Here is a 19,751-nt window from a genome sequence, read left to right on the forward strand (position 1 = left end):
AATATTCTTTCTTTGAGGCACTTATGAGATTCTCTTTCAAAATGATTTATTCTTGTTACTTATACTGTAACCTTACCAACATTTTCCTTAATCCATTAAATATTCTGCATGTAAGGAAAATCCTTTGGTTTATTTTGAAGAGGCACATTTGGTGTTCATTTTCTATGCTCAGCCAATGACCTCATGAACTTCTATTTGACACTAAATCAGCCTTGAAGCATCTCTTCTTTTTATATTCAAAACACATTTTCCTTCGAAATTACTTACTCTTAAGCACCATAAACTTTATTTAGTGGAGTATGTTTAATTTTCAGAGGTCTCACATTGTTTGCACTCATCTTGTTCCCTTTGTTATCAACATGATTTCAACAAATACCATAGATAATTTCTATTTTCATTGACCTTTAAGGAGGTTATTCAAAAGCAGAGTTGACCTATTTAGTGTTGCATTCAAAGAACAGTGATGGACTATTTCAAATGATTAGCATACTATGGATGAGAAAACAGAAATAGGAGCCAATTTTTAAAGGAAAGGTGATCTGTTTCATTAAATTAAAAAAAAAACTCTACAAATATGCAGGATAGTTTTGAAAGGAAACATAACTACTACCATCTTTTAAAACTAAAAACTAAGCAGATATATATTATTTGTTAGCCTCTTGAGAGTAAAAGTGGTAAATTTATGTTGAGTTGGAGACCAGTATGGTCTGCAGGTAGATGGCCAAAAAAGTTGGTTAGTTTCTTGGGCTTGAAGAAGAAGACAGGAAATGTTAAAGGGGTAGATTTGGAAGTTAACCACATATGTTTGATATGTTAAAGAAGCATATCATACAACTTAGATAAAGACTAGAGATGACATAAAAACTGATGAAACTTATCACATTATCATATATATCAATAAGGAGGATTCAGTTATTTCAATAAAATCAGTAAGTATCTTGGCAGCAAATGACCATTTATTATATATTTTCTGATACCTGAAAAAGATATGTAGCTACACATTTACCAAAGACTTAGCAAAAGTCTCCTCGAGTAACTTACCAATATTTGTGTGAGCTTATTAACTTTATGGGAATACCGCATTTTGTTGGGTTTCACTTTATTGCATTTGCAGGTATTGCCTTCTTTACAAATTGAATAATTGTGGCAACCGTGCTTCAGGTGCAAGCCTATCAGCACCATTTTTCAAACAGCATTTACTTACTGTGTGTCTTTGTCACATTTTGATAATTCTCACCATATTTCAAACTTTTCCATTATCATTATATTTGTTATGGTAATCTGTGATCAGGGATCTTTGATGTTACTGCTGTAATTGTTTTGGGGTGCCAAAAGCCATCCCCATTTCTATGAAGAACTTAATAAATGCAGGTGTTCTAACTGTTCCACTGATGGGTCATTCTACCATCTTTCTCCCTCTTCTCAAGCCTCTCTATTCCCTGAGGTAGAACAATATTGAAATTCAGCCAGTTAATAACCTACGGTGACCTCCAAGTGTTACAAAGAACAAAGCACATGTCTTTCACTTTAAATAAAAACCTGAAATGACTAAGCTTAGTGAGGAAGGCATGTTCAAGGTGGAGAAATGCTGAAAGCTAGGCCTCTTGCACCAATAGCCAATTTGTGAAGGTAAAGGAAAAGTTCTCGAAGGAAATTAAAAATGCTACTTCAGAGGCTCACGGGTGGCTCAGTTGGTTGAGTGACTGCCTTTGGCTCAGGTCATGATCCTGGAATCCCAGGACTGAGTCCCTCATTGGGCTCCCTGCTCCACAGGGAGTCTGCTTCTCCCTCTGACACTTCCCCCCTCATGCTCTCTCTTACTCATTCTCTCTCCCTCAGATAAACAAATAAAATCTTTTTTAAAAAAAAAAAGTGCTGCTCCAGTGAACACATGAATGATAAGAAAGCAAAAAAGCCTTCTTTCTGATATGGAGAAAGCTTTAATGATCTGGACAGAAGATCAAATCAGTCACAATATTCCCTTAAGCCAAAAGCTAATCCAGAATGAGGCCCTAACTCTCTTGAGTTCTATGAAGGCCAAGAGATGTGAGAAAGCTTCAGAAGAAAAGTTGGAAGCTAGCAGAGGCTGGTTTATGGGGCTTAAAGAAAAAGGCCTCCATAACACAAAAGTATAAGGGAAGCAGCAAGTTAACTAGATCTAACTAAGATAATTTATGAAGGCAGCTATATTCAACAACAAATTTTCAGTATAGATCAAAGAGCCTTCTATTGGAAGAAGACACCATCTTGGACATTCATATCTAGATATGAAAGGGAGAAGTCAATACCTGGCTTCAGAGCTTCAAAGGAAAGACTAAATCTATCTCTTGATGGGGGCTTTAAGTGGAAGCCAATGCTCATTTACCATTCTGAAAATCCTAGGGTCCTTAAGAATTAAACTAAATCTATTTTGCCTGTGCTCTATAAAAAGAACAAAGCCTGGGTTTCAACATATCCGTTTACCACATAGTTTACTGAATACTTCAAGCACACTGTTGAGATCTACCGCTTAGAAACAAAAGATTTCTTTCAAAATAATACTGCTCATTGACAATGCACATCGTCACCCAAGACCTCTGGTGGGAGATGTACAATGAGATTAACGTTGTTTTCAGGCCTGCTAACACTACATCCATTCTGCACCTGTGGATCAAGGAGTAATTTCAACTTTAAGTCTCATTATTTAAGAAAGATATTTTGTAAGGCTGTAGCTGCCATATATAGTGATTCTGATGGATCTGGGCCAAGTAAATTGAAAACCTTTCAGAAAGTTTTCACCTATCTAGATGCCATTAAAAGCCTTTGTGATTCATGGGAAGAAATCCAAATACCAACATTAACAGGGGTTTGGAAATTGATTCCAAACCTCATGGATGACTTTGAGGGTTTCAAGACTTCAGTGGAAGGAAGTAACTGCAGATGTAGTAGAAACAGCAAGGAAATGAGGATTAGAAGTGAAGCCTGAAGATGTGATCAAACATGAATGGATGAGGAGTTGCTTTTTATGGATGGTTTCTAGAGATGGAAGGTACATCTGGTGAAGAGGCTGTGAAAATTGTTGAAATGATGACAAAGGATTTAGACTATTCCATAAATTTGGTTGATAAAGCAGGAGCAGGGTTTGTGAAGATTGACTACAATTTTGAAAGAAGCTCTACTGTGGGTAAAATGCTATCAAACAGCATCACTTGGTACAGAGAAATCCTTCACAAAAGGATGAAACTTCATTGTTGTCTTATTTTAAGAAATTGCCACCTTAAACTTTGGCAATCAGCACACGTCATCCAGCAGTCATCAACATCAAGGAAAAACCTTACAACAGCAAAAAGATTATGACTTATTGAAAGCTCAGATGATGGTTAGTATTTTTTATCAATAAAAGATTTTTTTTTAACTAAAGTACTTTTTAAATTAAGGCATATACACTTTTTTTAGACATGCTATTGCACACTTAATAAACTACAAAATAAACAGAACTTTTATCTGTACTGGGAAACCAGGACACTTGTTTGACTTGCTTAAGTTCAACTTAACTGTAGTAGTCTGGAAACAGACCTGCAATATTTCCAAGTTATGGCTAAATAGGAAATAAGTGAACTTTTTTCAGAGTGGCCATATCGTTTTGCATTCCCAGCAGCAGCAGTGTATAATTCTAGTACCTCTACATCCATTCTAGCACTTGGTATTGTCTATACCTTTTATTTTAGTAATTGTAATTATTATGGTTTATGACTTCTCAGAGCTTTTAATGTAAAAATATGTATGATTAACATCTTAGTATATAATATTGAAGGCTTTATTCTCCACATATATTTACTCACAATTCTCCAATGTGGCCTAGGTTGTTGATAAATTTACTGATTCATTTTAAAAAGGTTCATAATGTGTAAGAAACGAGCTTTTGGGTGTGGAGAATAAGGAAATCCAATATTGAGAACTTAGGAAGACAAATTATTCTTTTAGAACCACCTGCCCTATCTACCCTCCCAAAAAACTTACATGATGGGTTATGAGTTACTTTCAGTAATCTTTATAAAATGATAAAGATTGGCAAAAGCAATGTAAGATTAGAAATGAGATTTTTTTTCCTGAATGTTATGACATGAGAGTAGATAGTTTCCAAAAGTTGTGAGTTATTAATATGCTTTAATTCTTTAAAGGGAAAGGTATAGAGGATGGAATATTAAAATGCATTAGACCGATGTGTTAGTGAGCATTTAGAAAACAAAGCAGCAGACATGTGATCTCAGAATGGAAGATTTAAAACAAACCATGTCAAAATTGGATCAATACATGAAGGGAATGTATAGAATGAGATACTCTTAATTTCAGACAAATATATGACAAAATATTTAAAGATAATATTGTGGGAAAAGGCTGCAAGTGGACTCAGAGCTGATTATATATTTTAACCAGAGAATGCTGATTAAGGGGTTGATAGCAACTTCAAAGTAGTCTTAAGAGATTTTGGTAATACTGTTTCCTCATTATGAGGAGTATGTTGTCAGGAGTCCAATAAATACTTGGAAACAGAAGAACTGCTCTTCATTTCCCCTTCTTCCTCTACTCAATTTTCTATTCCCACCAGGTTTCTTTTTCTGATTATGCATTATCTGACTTGTAATTTCTCCAAAACTACACATAAGATTAGACACTTAATCCAAAGTGAGACAAAAGAAAAAAGCTAATGTAGTTAACAGACCTAGACCATCATAGGTAATGGCCCTCCCTGGTATATCTCCTCTATTCCATGACCAGGCAATTAGCATTGCTCTATAGTTATGGGCTTGGCTGAGACCTCATCTAGGGCTCCTGATACTGAAGTAAATGATCTTCTGCGTACATATGAACCCCTAAATTTTATTTAGTTTCCTACCACCAGATGTTTTTCGATAATTAGTCCCATAACCTTACATTTGTGAACAGTATGCCCCATTAACCAAATTTCCAAAGATAAGTTTCTTATTAAGACCAACAGAAAACTTCATGTTCAATAAGTCAATTATGTATAAAACTCAAATGTACCTAAAATTCTGAGGTTCCACAAAGGGAGCCTCCTTAAAAACAAAGGTCAGTACAGTGTATAAATTAAAGTCATTGATTTCAGTTAAGTCATATAGCTATAATGCCAATTAAGTGTAAAAAATATGAAGTTAGAAACCACTCTATCCCTATTTTGTTTATTCTAATTTTATTCATCACAAACTCTGTAATAAATCATTTTCATGTTATTAAAATCTTAATATTAAAATTTAAACTGAGCTAGTCATAGCGTATTTTGAGTAAATTTATATAATCACAGAATTAATAAAATGGTTATTCAAGTCTTTACGGTTTTCCTCCGTGTTATACAGTTAGAAATACTTAGAGTTCTTGCATTAAATTTATTGAAAAAATCTGTATTATCTCCTTTAATCATCATATAAAGAGATGGGCTGGCTTAGGTAGAGCTAAGATTGAGGAGTATGGCACTTTTAAAATGCCTCAATGGCATTCTTTTTTTTTTTTTTAAATATAATTTTTTATTTTTTATAAACATATATTTTTATCCCCAGTGGTACAGGTCTGTGAATCACCAGGTTTACACACTTCACAGCACTCACCAAAGCACATACCCTCCCCAATGTCCATAATACCACCCCCTTCTCCCAAACCCCCTCCCCCCAGCAACCCTCAGTTTGTTTTGTGAGATTAAGAGTCACTTATGGTTTGTCTCTCTCATTCTTAAGTACTTAAGATCAGATGTATTTCTTTGACACCTATAGGCATTATTACCAAAGATCTTAGTTTGAACCATATATGTTGCCTGGAAGGGGAGAAAGTTCAAAGATGTTTTCATAGCAATCAAAGCATTAGTATCCACTGACTACTTTAGCGGGTTAGCTACTCATGGTCTTGAGAAGTAGAGGCCAACACCCTGCAGGGATGGTCTTTAGAACCTTAACACAGAGAACTCTTAAATGGAGCTGGCCTCACAGCAGTATAACAGTTGATCCCAGACTAGGGCATGGAGTACCTAGAAGGAAGAGATGAGAGCTAGCAAGGGTTGGAAATGACTAGCCAAACCATCTATTTCAGAATTTGGTCTAGGCTCCAGGAAGCAAAATCCTTAGTATTCTTTGATTCTGCATGTCTTACACTACAGATACTTGAGAGTTTAATTGAATATTTGAGACAATGCATTTTTCTGTTTTTAAGGCAATAACGAACAGTAACACCACAAAAGTGGTATAATGATTCAGAATGTTCAGACAATGATATGAAATACTTCTTTGAGGAGTGAGGAGTGCCTTTGTGGCTCAGTCCTTTGAGCATCCGATTCTTGATTTTAGCTCAGGTCATGATCTCGCAGTTACAAGACAGAGCCCCGCACTGGGCTCCCCACTCAGTGGGGAGTCCGCTCAAGATTCTCTCCCTCTACCTCTCCTTCTCGCCCCGTATTCTGTCCTCACATGCACTCTCTCTCAAGTGAATAAATATTTTAAAAAAATGAAATACCCCTATGATGAAACTTTTCAAAACATGCGCACTAAAAGATAAAACTAGTGTCTTTTTTTCAGACATTGTAATTCTTGTTACACCTGAGTTACACAGATTAAGGGTCCTAATTTTTATGAATGCCAGCCTTCTCCTAGCGCAGTCATCTACTTCGACGTACTATTTTCTCACATTTATTAATTAGTATTAGCTTAATTAATTAATTTAACAATGAGCTCTGAAACATCAACAATGCATTTAATCATTTAAAATGTGTGTGCCATACTCAACCTAAGTGTTTCATTGATCTATTCTCCCAGATTTGCACAGCCTCTTTTACATAAAATATTCATTCTTATTAAGTTGTCCCAGACTATTACAGCATTCTTTATGTTAAAAAAATTAGTCAATGACAAAAAACATAAATTTGGTACGTGAGAATAATCTGTAACCTTCTACTTTTTATATGTCCTACACCATCTGCAGTCAATTAAGTGATTCCCAGGTGTTCACAGTAATTGCTCTAACGCAAGATTACATGTCACTTTAGGGGTCATTAAATATTTATTACAAAACCCTCATCTACATTTTTCTCCATTTATTTAGGGACAAAACATGCTGATGTTTAGTTTTGACAAAAATAAACTTATTGGACTTGTTGAATTAATTTGTGGAATAAACATCATTAAAATATCTTTGTATAAGCCAAAATTTGGTGAAATAATAAGAATAATGATGATGATCTAGTTGTGCTTATTTACATGTCTCATTTTAAGTGAAAAATATGTACTTATAATTTGTGGCTAAGATGTAAAAAAATCAAATCAGATGGCATTTTACAGGACTAGTGAATAGTGGGGAATTTTTTTTTTTTAAGATTTTATTTATTTATTTGACAGAGAGAGATCACAAGTAGGCAGAGAGGCAGACAGAGAGAGGAGGAAGCAGGCTCCCCACTGAGCAGAGAGCCTGATGCGGGACTCGATCCCAGGACCCTGAGATCATGACCTGAGCTGAAGGCAGCGGCTTAACCCACTGAGCCACCCAGGCGCCCCCGAATAGTGGGGAATTTAATGGGCCAGAGGATTCATTAAAAAATTTCATCTCTAAAGGTAAAATAGATTTTACATTCAGGAAACAACTACAGAGATCATCTAGCATAATACTCATTTCATAGATGAGAAAGTAAAACCAAGAAGTTTGGCCAATTGTACAGAATTCGTTACATACAGATCTAATGAAAATTACAATAATTAGAATATACTAAAGTGTTCCAATATATGTGAAGTTTTCCAAGTCCTTCACATCTGTTCACTTACTCAATTCTCACCTCTACTGTATGAGAGGGACACTGATGTTATCTGCCTGAAAGCCTGGAGTATAGAGGGTGGTCTGAGCAACCTGGTCAGAGTGCTGGGAAGAGCCAGGTCTGGGATTTAGCTGGCTCCAGAATCCATGCTCTTAACTATCAAAATATAATTCCTTTCTAAAACTACTTTTTTACTAAAGTGTGATTTCTAGGTGAATATATTCTTCTAGAACATTTTGATATATAAATCACATGATTATCCTCATAATATCAGTGTTAGTGTAAAATCCACATATTCTGGTGTTTTGAAAATAATTTTCACTGAGCTTATGTTCAGTGTTGTTCAGATGTTGTTTGGTTATCTATAACATCTCTTAATAGTCATAATTCAAAGTGCCTTTCTAGCAAGAATGTTTTGTGACAGGCATTGTGAAATCTTTGGATATATGGATTAACTTTAATTTGTGGAACATTAAAAAATTCTCATGGCTTAATCAATCTAATAAACACTATTATAAAATAAATTCTTAATAGTAACATAGTTATTGTTAAAATTATGTGATTAAATTATGTGATTCACTTTAGAGATTATGTGATTTTATTCACTGCTTGCATTACTGAAGGTTTATTTTACCGTGATAGGTGACAGCAAATATTTTTAGAAAAGCTTCTTGACTCTAATTACCTTGTAGCATATTGCACTGAATAAAATGCTGATGTCTCAATCAATCCTTCAGTGTGTAGTCTCTGACTCAAAATGTTTATTTAAGTGTTATGCCAGCTTTTTTTCCTAGTACTTTCCATACACCAATTCTATGGTGTAGAATTCTATGGGGTAGCCTGTCTGTGTGTGTGTGTGTGTGCACACGCGCGCCTCTCTGCCTGTTTTGGATATTAGAAATATATGGAGGTGGCCAGAAGGGCATCGACACAGTTAACAGTCTTAGGATCTTCAGTTTTTACTAAAGGTTACCAATTTTATCATCAGTTTTCTTCACTTCTGAACTGAGGAGACCCAGCCACAAACACTAACATTTTGAGTTCTCACTTCTTCTGACTAATGACAAGCCCAGGTGAAAGTATACATCAGAAGGAATACTTAATAGGCATATCAGCCTAAATTTTTATCCCTGAATAAAGCTGAACTGGCAAACATGTTCTATCCCTTGCTTCACAATTACTTTATCCATGCACTTTGTGGTCACGCTCTGAGCTTTCCTTAAAGCACCAGACCATAGTGTTGGCAGGCTGGTGCTTCTTTGGATGGAGAGTTGCTAAAAATAGTGTACACTCTATCATCCAGTTTTCTTTCTATTAAACAACATGTTCATTTTGTTCAGGGTATGTGAAGGGAAAACTCTGGTTTTCCATAAAAAGTTCAGATGTTTCTCCTTAAACATAGTAGGATCATGTCATTAGTCACATTTCTTTTTACATCTTTACCACCAGGAAGGCCAGTGTAGTTTAATTAATCATTATATAGGATACAAATAGCTTTCAAATGGATAAAGAATGTATTACTTTTTATGTAATTATATATATATGTACATTTTAATTTTTTAATCTCTTTATAAACTTGCGGTATTTTAAAAAACATTTGTTTCATCATATGGACTTTATTACTAGTGTATATTGACTCAAAATCCTGAGAAAACAAAGAAAAATATTCTCGTTAAAAAATCTTAGTGCTAAATTGTTCTCGTAAAGCATATCTTCTCTTATCATTAAAAAAAAAACAAATTTGAGCGTATATAGCTTATTGACAGCCGCTAGAAAAGGCAGAGACCCAGTAAAGATGCACCCCTGCTGTTCAGTACTCCCACTCCCTGACTGGCTGTTTTGTAAATCCCCCTGGGCAATGAAGGCAAGCCCCTCAGACTTCAGAAGGAGCCAAAAAAGTCAACTCTGCTGCAGAAGCTGTCTCTAATTGTTTTGTTTTGTTTTGTTTTTAAAGATTTTATTTATTTACTTGACAGAGAGAAATCACAAGTAGATGGGGAGGCAGGCAGAGAGAGAGAGAGGGAAGCAGGCTCCCCACTGAGCAGAGAGCCCGATGCGGGACTCGATCCCAGGACCCTGAGATCATGACCTGAGCCGAAGGCAGCGGCTTAACCCACTGAGCCACCCAGGCGCCCATGTTTTTTTGTTTTTTTTTTTGTTTTGTTTTTTTTTAATGTGGTGTTTAATCCTCAGAATGTGAATTATGAAAAGCAAACCAGAACTAAGTGATAATATCATTTTGTTGAATTTCTTGCAAATGACACTGCCTTATTACCATATAGTAAAACTTAAGGCATCCATGACTCTCAGCTTTGAAGAAGTAATGAAGAAAGACAGAAAAATGAGAAATTGTGGATTTTAATGAAGGTTTCTATATAATTTGGATATGTCACGGATTCTTGATAAATGGAATGAATATATCCAAGATGAGTCAATGATTTTGACAATAAAAGTTAGTGGTTCCTGGGAGTGAATTTATTCTCCAAAATTTACTGAGCCATTAAACAAGGAAAATTATGATGATATAGGAGACCTTAGATGAAGCATACAATGGTGACTCTAAGCATATTTTAAAATATTTAGAACAATGACATTCCAATTATTTAATATCCAATTGCTATTAATGTTTTACTGAGATAATGTTACAGACATGGAATTATAGACCTTCTTATCATGCTTACACTACAGGACCACACAGCAGCTACTCTGGGTTTCCCAAACACAATCACTTGTGACTGAGGGAGACTACCAAAAAAAACTATGTTTTACATATAGCCCTGTCCATTAATAAAACTTCCTGTTCAACTTTTCACTTTATCCTCCTTTGATTTTTATCCCCTAGTGTTCAATTGATGATGACTAGTGACCAACTTCTATAATGAGAACATAACATAACATAAAACTGAATTATTATAAAGTGCAAATATATTTTTAGAAATACACATATGTTAAAATATAAATTGCATTTTTTGCTTCATTAAAGCAAATAACATATCAAAAAGTATTTCATATACCTACAAAGGAAGTAGACACAATCAAATTAAGTGTTTATGAATCTCACTTTTCAAATATCATATTCTGGTGTAACTTAAAAAGAACTAGTAGAAATATACATTTGTGTTAGAGTGCTCATTAATTTTTCATTAAGATAAGGACAACTCATTCCTTGAAAATGTAATTTACTACTTATAATATACTTTTATATACACACATAGATTATCAATATTGGGTAATTTCTCCACAAAAAAGTACAACATTCTAAAGATATTTTGACAGTTACACACAAATCAAATCTTTTTATTATTTTACATAATTACAACTGACTTCTTATTTGCCTGTTTTCTTACAAAAACTGAGTCAAATAATAATGCCATGTAATACAAATCACTAATTTTTTGACGATATCAGAAAACAATATTTTATCATTGGATGTTTATAACTTCTAAAGCTTATAAATCTTAAAATATAAATAATCTCAACACCAGATTTAGAAGTAACTGATAAATGTTAAGATTTACTATATTCAACTAATATGTCATTTCTAATTTACATTAGCAGATAATATCTCTTAGGACATTATTTACCTAAAACAAAGGACATGGAGACCACATGCTATTATATCTCATGTGTTTTATATACACCAGGAAGATATTTGTTAGAAAAATGGTACATTTCATAATTCAAGAGTAATTATAATAACATATATGTAATTGTCTCATAGTGACACATTGACAAGAGTAAGAACTGCCATTAGAGGAAACTATAATTAGTTTATGAAAAATCAAATCTTATGCAAGATAGATAGGCTGAAAAAAGATGTCTAATTTTATATTAGAGAAATAACAGACTTTCGCTTTCCCCCATTTAAACAATCACAGATCTTCAAATGGAGTAAGATGGTAAAAGCAATATTTACCCCCAATGCACTCACCTACTGTCAGCTGTCCAGTTAACTGCCCCATGTGATTTCTTGCATTCACTGTTACATTCCTGTCAGACTGTAAGACCAGTGGACTATCCTGGGAAAGATGTATAAAACAAAGAAATCAAATAAAAATAGAAATAGAGTCAAACTTAATCTCTAAAACTATACTGCATTAGTTTGGGTATGACCAAAATTCTATTCCTTTGTTTTATATTAAGCATTTATTTTAACATTCCAAAATATTGACTGGATATTATGAAAAAAATACAAGTGTTTCATCATATCTACTTCACGGGATAGGAATGTTTCCACATTGGTAAATGGACATTAACTATTTGACAGAATAATTTCCAACTCTACTAATTGCTGTATGTCCAAGGTGTAGACACTTCCTCCCCTCTCCATCTTCCAGTGGAATATATGTCTACCTATGGAGATGTTTTAAACCCTACCCAAATGAGGAAGTTCCTTTTTAAGTTGAGTTTGCAACTTTCCGATCCCAGCTGAAGTGTTATCTCATCAAAACTGCCTCCCCTACAAATTCATTCAATCTCCAAACTCCCAGTCTCCATTTATTTTGTTCAAAGTACTCATCGCAAGGCAAATTTATTTTGCATATGTATGTGTTTACTTGGTTTCATTTGTTTCGTCACAAAAGGAAATGTCCATGTGACAGGAACCATGACAGTCATGTGTATACAATTATATCCTCACTGCTTAGCATACTGCTTAAAAAAAAAAAAAAGAATTTATTAGGTATTTTTTGAGTGGGTAAATAAATTTTCTTATAAATGACGTTTGCTTGTTTGTTTACCTCACATGGGAATGCCCTGTAAATCTCAGAATGGTTTATGTAGGGAGGTATATAAAATATAAGAATATGTTTGCCTGGAAATTTTTATTTAGGATATCTAACCTTGGTTAGATGTTTATTTTTATCACTAATTTAGCACTTAACAGTGAGATAATTTATTGAAGGATATTACCCACTGCCTAAGGAAGCTGCATAGTGGGCTTCAGCCACCATGGATTCATAAGTAACTTATGCTGCCTACATTTTCATTTTCATGATCTAAAATATAAGCAGGGTGATCATTTACAAACTGTCCATCCATTCACTCATCAAGTATTTATTGAGAGCTCACTGTGCATGCTGTAACGTTTGGGACATTTCAGTGGTTTGGGAAATTTCAGTGATCAAAATGGAACAATGCCTGCCCTCATGGAGCTTTTAATCCAGGTAAAAAAATTCTATGAAAATCTCTCCCAATACCGTCCTCACGATCTAGGTGATATGTCACTTCTATGTGAATGTAAATACACAAGTGCTTTTACATAAAAGCTATAAAAAACTCTTTCAAAATTAGGATTTGAGATTTGTGGTTTGGAGATACATAAGAAGGGCTTTATAAGCTTTTTCTTAAAGGTGATTTTACCACATCTGCCTAGATACAAAGCACTGGGTAAAGAAGCACACACATACACACACATACACACATACACTCACACTCTGTGCACACATGCTTTCTTTTCAAAGTGGGTTTTGCTACTATGTGTAAACTAAGATGTGTTTTTTTAAATTAATTTTCCACATTTTTTTAAAGATTTTATTTATTTATTTGACAGACAGAGGTCACAAGCAGGCAGAGAGGCAGGCAGAGAGAGAGAGGGGGAAGCAGGCTCCCCATCGAGCAGAGAGCCTGACTCGGGGCTCGATCCCAGGACCCTGGGATCATGACCTGAGCCGAAGGCAGAGGCTTTAACCCACTGAGCCACCCAGGCACCCTAATTTTCCACATTTTGAAGAATACTTTTATTCTGTAAAGTGAGACTTGGTTGTACAAAAGCCACTATAGTTAATTTCATTCTCTTTCTTACCACAACTCATTTCTTTGTGTCACAAATCGGAAGTATTATCTATACAATTTCAAAAAATATATCTAGTCCTCTTTCCATAGGTATTTCTATGCTGCAGTAATCCATCTTTGCAAAAATCTAATGTATTTTAAATTTATTCTATCTTTCCTTTTGGGCAATATGTTACAATTCTGTTTACAGTATAGGTTATGGACTAAGGGCTGCAGGTAATCCGATCTCGTAAAGACACTGCACAAAGAAGAGGGTTCTTAAAAGCAGACAAAGGTTCTATTCTAGGATGGTAGAATGAATTACATGTAACTCATGCATTTAAAAAGGGGGTTTTGAATCCAATAACATTAACATGAATGTAAAAAACAGCAAAAGCCTCTAAAGTAACTTGCAGTTCCAAACACCGTAAAAATACACTGGTTGAATTTTAATTCAGATTGTTTTAATATTTTTATGAAATAACATACACAATTAATGTTTAGATTTTTTTAAAGTTGATGATAATATTTCCTTTTATTTGCTTTGCAAACCTAAATTTCTGGGAACTATAGCATAAAAAAGCATAACCATTAATATTGTGTAATTTCAGAACTATAAGTATATGAAAATAATTATAGCCTTAATAAATATTTTAAGATGAGAGAATAGTCCATTATAAAAGGCAATATGAAATTCATCTGATTTAGTAGAGATAGACTTGAGTTAGAAGTGAAAATCTAATCATTATATGTCTTTGTTTACAACACTTCAATCCACTTTTCCGTTACTATAACCACAGAAATGAGGTTCTCCCCCTGGCATTCATCCCTTTTCTTCCCATGAGTCCACTAAATTTCCCCTCAGAATTAAATATTTATATCTAGATTAAGACTTCACCATGATAAAAATAGTCTTTTTTTAACTAAAACTCGAAGCATATAGCTTTCAGGGGTAATGAACAATTCTCTATGCTGCATTCACATGGACATTAATATATTATTATGTTATACTGACATGTTTAAAAAAAATAGACAGGTGAGCTGAATCAAAACAAGTAATTCTTGGGGTGCCTGCCTGGCTCAGTTGAAAGAGCATGAAACTCTTGCTCTGGGGGCCATGAGTCTGAGCCCCACTTTGGGTGCATAAGATTAAACAAATAAAGAAAAAAAGTGTTAAACAAAAGGTAAGTGCATCAGCTTTACTTTGTTTTCTGAATTATGTATCAGGACAGTGACATCTCTGGGGGCTTAGAACCACGGCTTATGCAGGACATTTTATTTAACACCCACTCAGTACTAATTCAAATATACATATGTGATAAACACATGATAAAAATGATAGCAACATCCAAAGAAGATAGAATCCTCAGCAATCTGTAAATCTAATACTAAACACTTTTTTAGGGTAAAATTAGTACCAAGAATCTACCCCTTTCCAAAAAAAGATTGACATTTAAGAACACTTATCTCTCCTTTCTTGTGTTCATCTCTCCAGAGGTTTATGTGTAAGACAATAATTTCCACTAGGAAATCAACGCTTTCCACTCTCTGCTCTACATTCCTTCCTTACAGTCCTTTGTCTTATATTCCTGTATCCCAAGAATTTGAAGACTAGTGTCTAATATCAGATATTAAAAGAAACATAGCAGTACTCTCGTAGCTTATTCTTGCTGAGAACATCAAGAGGAGAAACTTATTTGCTAGTCTTATCTCATGGAGGAGAAATAAGACATAAAAATTTTGTGTGAGAGTAAGTAAGTGGGTGGCATATTATTCTGCACAATATAGTAATATAAATATCTTTTCTTTTTGGAGGAAAGAAAAAAAAAAAACCTTTCATCTTTTGATTCAAATATCTGTTGTTGAGAACCAGGAAATCTCCTGGCAGGTAAATCACAGTGTTCTGGAGTTGCCTTGCATCTTGGCTGTAACTCTAGGAAATGTTATCTGCCTTCTTAGCTACTCTTCAGACAATGCAGGTGGGGGATTCAGTGATACCATTAAGTGAGCCTGAAAGCCCGTTTATGATTCTTTCATGCACACATTTTTTTAACGCCAAGGGCCTGCTTGAAACCTTACTAATGGTTTTAGAAAAATTATGCAATATGTCCCTCTTATTTCAATGTTTTTTTCAGAGGTGGTGCAAGTGAATAAGGTTAAAAAAAAAAAGATTCCTTTCTTCTCATTTTTATTGCCTGTCTTTGTTTATCGTACATATTTACTGATTACCTACAATGTGTCCACCTCTTTGCTAGTTACTAGGTAAAAAACAGAAACAAGGGGGACAAACTTTCTTTTCTTATGGAGTTCATAACCTACCCGATAAAGCTAGACAATCCACCACATAAATAGAAAAATAACAACAACAAAAAGCTCAGAGAACGTTACTAGTAGTAAACTGCTGTCATAGAGACTTTTCTCATAAAGTGTAAGTTATATTGATGAGAAGAAAGTGTTTTTGTATGCATTTAGGTGTATATAAGAGGCACTTCTTTCTTTCACACCTATTAAGTTGTAGAAATAGCAGTCACAGGAGCAGCTAGTGCCTCCTGGCACTTATTCATGCCAGACTTTGTTCTAAACACTTTACATGTATGAGCTCATCTTCTCAGTAGCTTAAAATATAACCACCCATGAAAGAATCAAAAAATAAACTGGTTGCAAGACAGACAGCGCACCCCCTGTTTGAGTTCAAGTAGCGAGTCTGCCAAAAACTTTCTGCTTCACTTGGCAAGTCACTCAACATCTTTGAACCATGACTGCTTCATCTGCAAACGGGGTAATAATACATAATTTGCGGGCTTTTTATGAAGAATTAATGAGATGATATATACAAAATGCTTAGATTAGTAGCTAGCCTTTGCTAAAGGCACTGTTAGTGTTTTGCTTTTATTTATTCCTCACTGTAATTATAGTATTCTACTAATAACAGTGCTTAGCTATCGTCATTTCTATTTTACAAATAAATAAATTCCAGCAAAGAAAGTGTAAGTCACTTGCTCTAAATCACACAGGTAATAAATGACAGAGCAAATATCAGAACCTAGCAATTTGGGTCTAGAATCTCCCTTGTCAACCACTGTGATATACTGCCTCTCTGGTGGTGATTCAGTTCTAGACTTTCTACAATGTCAGATCAAAATGTAAGAATAAATTTAAAAAATGAAAAAAGTATAATTTAAAATTAAAAGGACAATCTAGGGCTGCCTGGGTGGCTCAGTGGTTAAAGCCTCTGCCGTCAGCTCAGGTCATGATCTCAGGGTCCTGGGATCGAGCCCCGCATCGGACTCTCTGCTCAGCGGGAGCCTGCTTCCTCCTCTCTCTCTGCCTGCTTCTCTGCCTACTTGTGATCTCTCTCTCTCTCTCTCTCTCTGTGTCAAATAAGTAAATAAAAATCTAAAAAAAAAAAAGGACAATCTAATACATACATGGTCTTGGAATATAAGACAAGCTCCACACTGCCATCACCCACATTTCAATAAGTCTGGTTCATTTTGTTTCATTTTGTTTTCTCAGGTTCTATAGCAAAAGTATATACTCCTGAACTGTCCTCTGCACCCATATTTCAGAATGTATCACCCACCCTACTTGCTATCCTGAAAGCGAACATAATTAATGATCTGTATTGTTTGGTGTAAATGTCATGCATCTGGTATGTCATTTCTTGAATTTATACAATTTGACCTGAGTTTTACCAGGTGCGGTTTCTTATCCTCACTGACCAATATTACACAACCTTGCACTGAACCTACATCACCCCCCAAATTCTCTATCTTCCTTCTCAAAATTCAATCGGCTATGTTAGAAGTGTCCCTTAAATACATTCTTTCCTGTGACCACTCCTGTAACAAACTCACAACTCACATCACAACAACCACTTTCTCCTTACACTGATTCTTCATATCCAGTGTTACCTAAAACATTTTTCAAAATATCGTCATGCTCGAATTAAAACAGAACAACAACAATTTACTGATTCCTCAATCCCAGCTTGGAAAAAAATTCACATTCATAACATGTAAAGTACTTTACAATATGATCCAATCCTGCTTGTATAGCTCTATTTCACACCACTTCACGATGCAAGAATGACCCAGATTTCCCTTGTTTCTGAAAATATGCCAGTTCTGTGCCTTCTCATCTTCTGTTCCTCATGCCTGAAATTCTTACCCACTTCTCCGTAACTGGCAAAATCCTATTTTTCAAGGTTCAGCTCAAAGTTGCATCATTTCTGAAGCGTTTCTGCTCCTCCAGCACTAAAGTGCACCTCCCACTCTCCAGGGCCTCAATCAGTGTTGATGTCTATCACAGTTCTTGTCATGAGATTTTTGCTTTGTTTTGATCCTTCCTTTATTTATATCCTCCATTAGATTGGACTGTCCTGAAAGCATAGGTGTTGTCATTTTCCTTAGTTCATGCAGCCTTTTTAAATTTTTTTTAGATTTTATTTATTTATTTGACAGACAGATCACAAGTAGGCAGAGAGGCAGGCAGAGAGAGAGGAAGGGAAGCAGGCTCCCCACTAAGCAGAAAGCCCGACACAGGGCTTGATCCCAGGACCCTGGGATTATGACCTGGGCCGAAGGCAGAGGCTTAACCCACTGAGCCACCCAGGCGCCCCCATGCAGCCTTTTGAAAGCAGAGTTTGTGTCATGCTTGGCACCTAGTTCATGTTCAGTAAATGTCTGCTGAGTGAATGAACTGAACTTAACACATTTACAACATAATGCACTCAGGCTACCCTGCGTTTACAGGGATTTGTGTTCAGGCCACAATGAACTTACCAAGCTTTTACAATCTATTTATTTATTTATTTATATTTATTTATTTATTTATTGCCCAGAGCAAGGTTTCTAAAAAGCCATGAAACTGGAACGAGTCGTATCATATTATGATGTGAATTACAGTCATCATCTCTGCACAAGGCAGACTTCATTCCTTTCATGAAGCATCTGATCCACTTAAGAAGCTGAAAACACTTGACAGACCTGTACCCCTGGGGCTTTTAATACATTATATGTTAATAAGAAATTATATTTTTAAAAAGCCACACACACAGTAAACAAAAAGGAAACTTAATTCAAGACATATCCTAATTAAAAAAAAAAAAAGAAGCTGAAAACACAGATAATATTTTAATTCTTTGGTTAAGACAACAATTACTTGAAATTTTATTTCCTTCAGAGTGCAAAGCATTTAACTGTTGAAATTTGTATTTTAAAGGTAGAAGAAATATTGATCATGAAAAGGAAGCTATCTATAGGTGTTAAAGTGACCTCCTCAAAAATGCAGTGGTGACGTTTTAATCTGCAAGGGAAGCAGTGAAGGGGAAGAGAGCATACTTTCACCAGTCAGCTTTTCTGTTTCTATTCCAACACTTTTATTGAGAATTTCTCACTTTCATTAAGTTTTGGCTATAAATTATTGAATCACGGAGGTCACCCTACCAAAAATCTCTTGTGGGAATGATCTAGGACTTCTGATGGCCCTTCTGGCTCCTTCCTGTCTCTTTAAAGCTATAAAATAAACCTACTAGTCTAGACATACTCTTCATGGGCGGTCTCCTTATCCCAACTGCTACCCATGAATGTGTCTTCAGAATAATGCCACAGGGAACAGTTTTGCACAGAGAGTTTCATTGACAGGGAATCTTTGGTAATTGGCTGCTTTCTGTTATCATCCAAATTGCTCCAACCCAACCTTTAGCCATGGCGAGGCTTAGAAAATGAATGCTTCTTGAATAAGCATCCTGAAGGAGAAAAGTATTATATCTTCCTAAAGTCATAAAGATCCAGATCAATGAAAGGACACTATTGCTTTAACCAGATGACCAGAATGCCCCTTTTCCTCTCAGAGGACACTTGCTGCACCAGGAAAATAGTTTCCTCTTCCCCCTCTTTCTTCCGTTGTCTCTTTGCTCCTCTGGTTGCCCCATCAGACTTTCTCCAGGCTGATCTTGCCCTCATGGTAGTTTTGAGGGTGCCAACCTATTCACTCTCTGCCTAACCAGAAGCATGAATGACGGACACCCCTACTGATGGGGTAAGGGAGGCTGGGGGCTGCCTCTTAGAGTACATAAATTGTGCTCACTTGGATGGGCAGAAAGAAACTTCAGAGTATATGTGAATACCTTCAGTTTAACCAGTTCATATGCCCTAAAAAAATTTAATGGGATTAATTCTTTTAAATCATT

General features: G+C 35.3%; 1 protein-coding gene across 1 annotated transcript in view; it reads right to left on the reverse strand.

The window, feature by feature from the left end:
• The window catches only part of SGCZ (sarcoglycan zeta), a 462,338-nt gene that overhangs the window by 103,410 nt on the left and 339,177 nt on the right, over positions 1–19,751 (reverse strand). The window contains exon 3 of the mRNA XM_059384510.1: positions 11,718–11,805. Coding sequence (XP_059240493.1) covers positions 11,718–11,805 — 88 coding nt within the window. The remainder of the gene's footprint in view (positions 1–11,717; positions 11,806–19,751) is intronic.

This window comes from Mustela nigripes, chromosome 18, assembly GCF_022355385.1.
Source record: "Mustela nigripes isolate SB6536 chromosome 18, MUSNIG.SB6536, whole genome shotgun sequence".
In the NCBI taxonomy this organism is placed as follows: Eukaryota; Metazoa; Chordata; class Mammalia; order Carnivora; family Mustelidae; genus Mustela; species Mustela nigripes.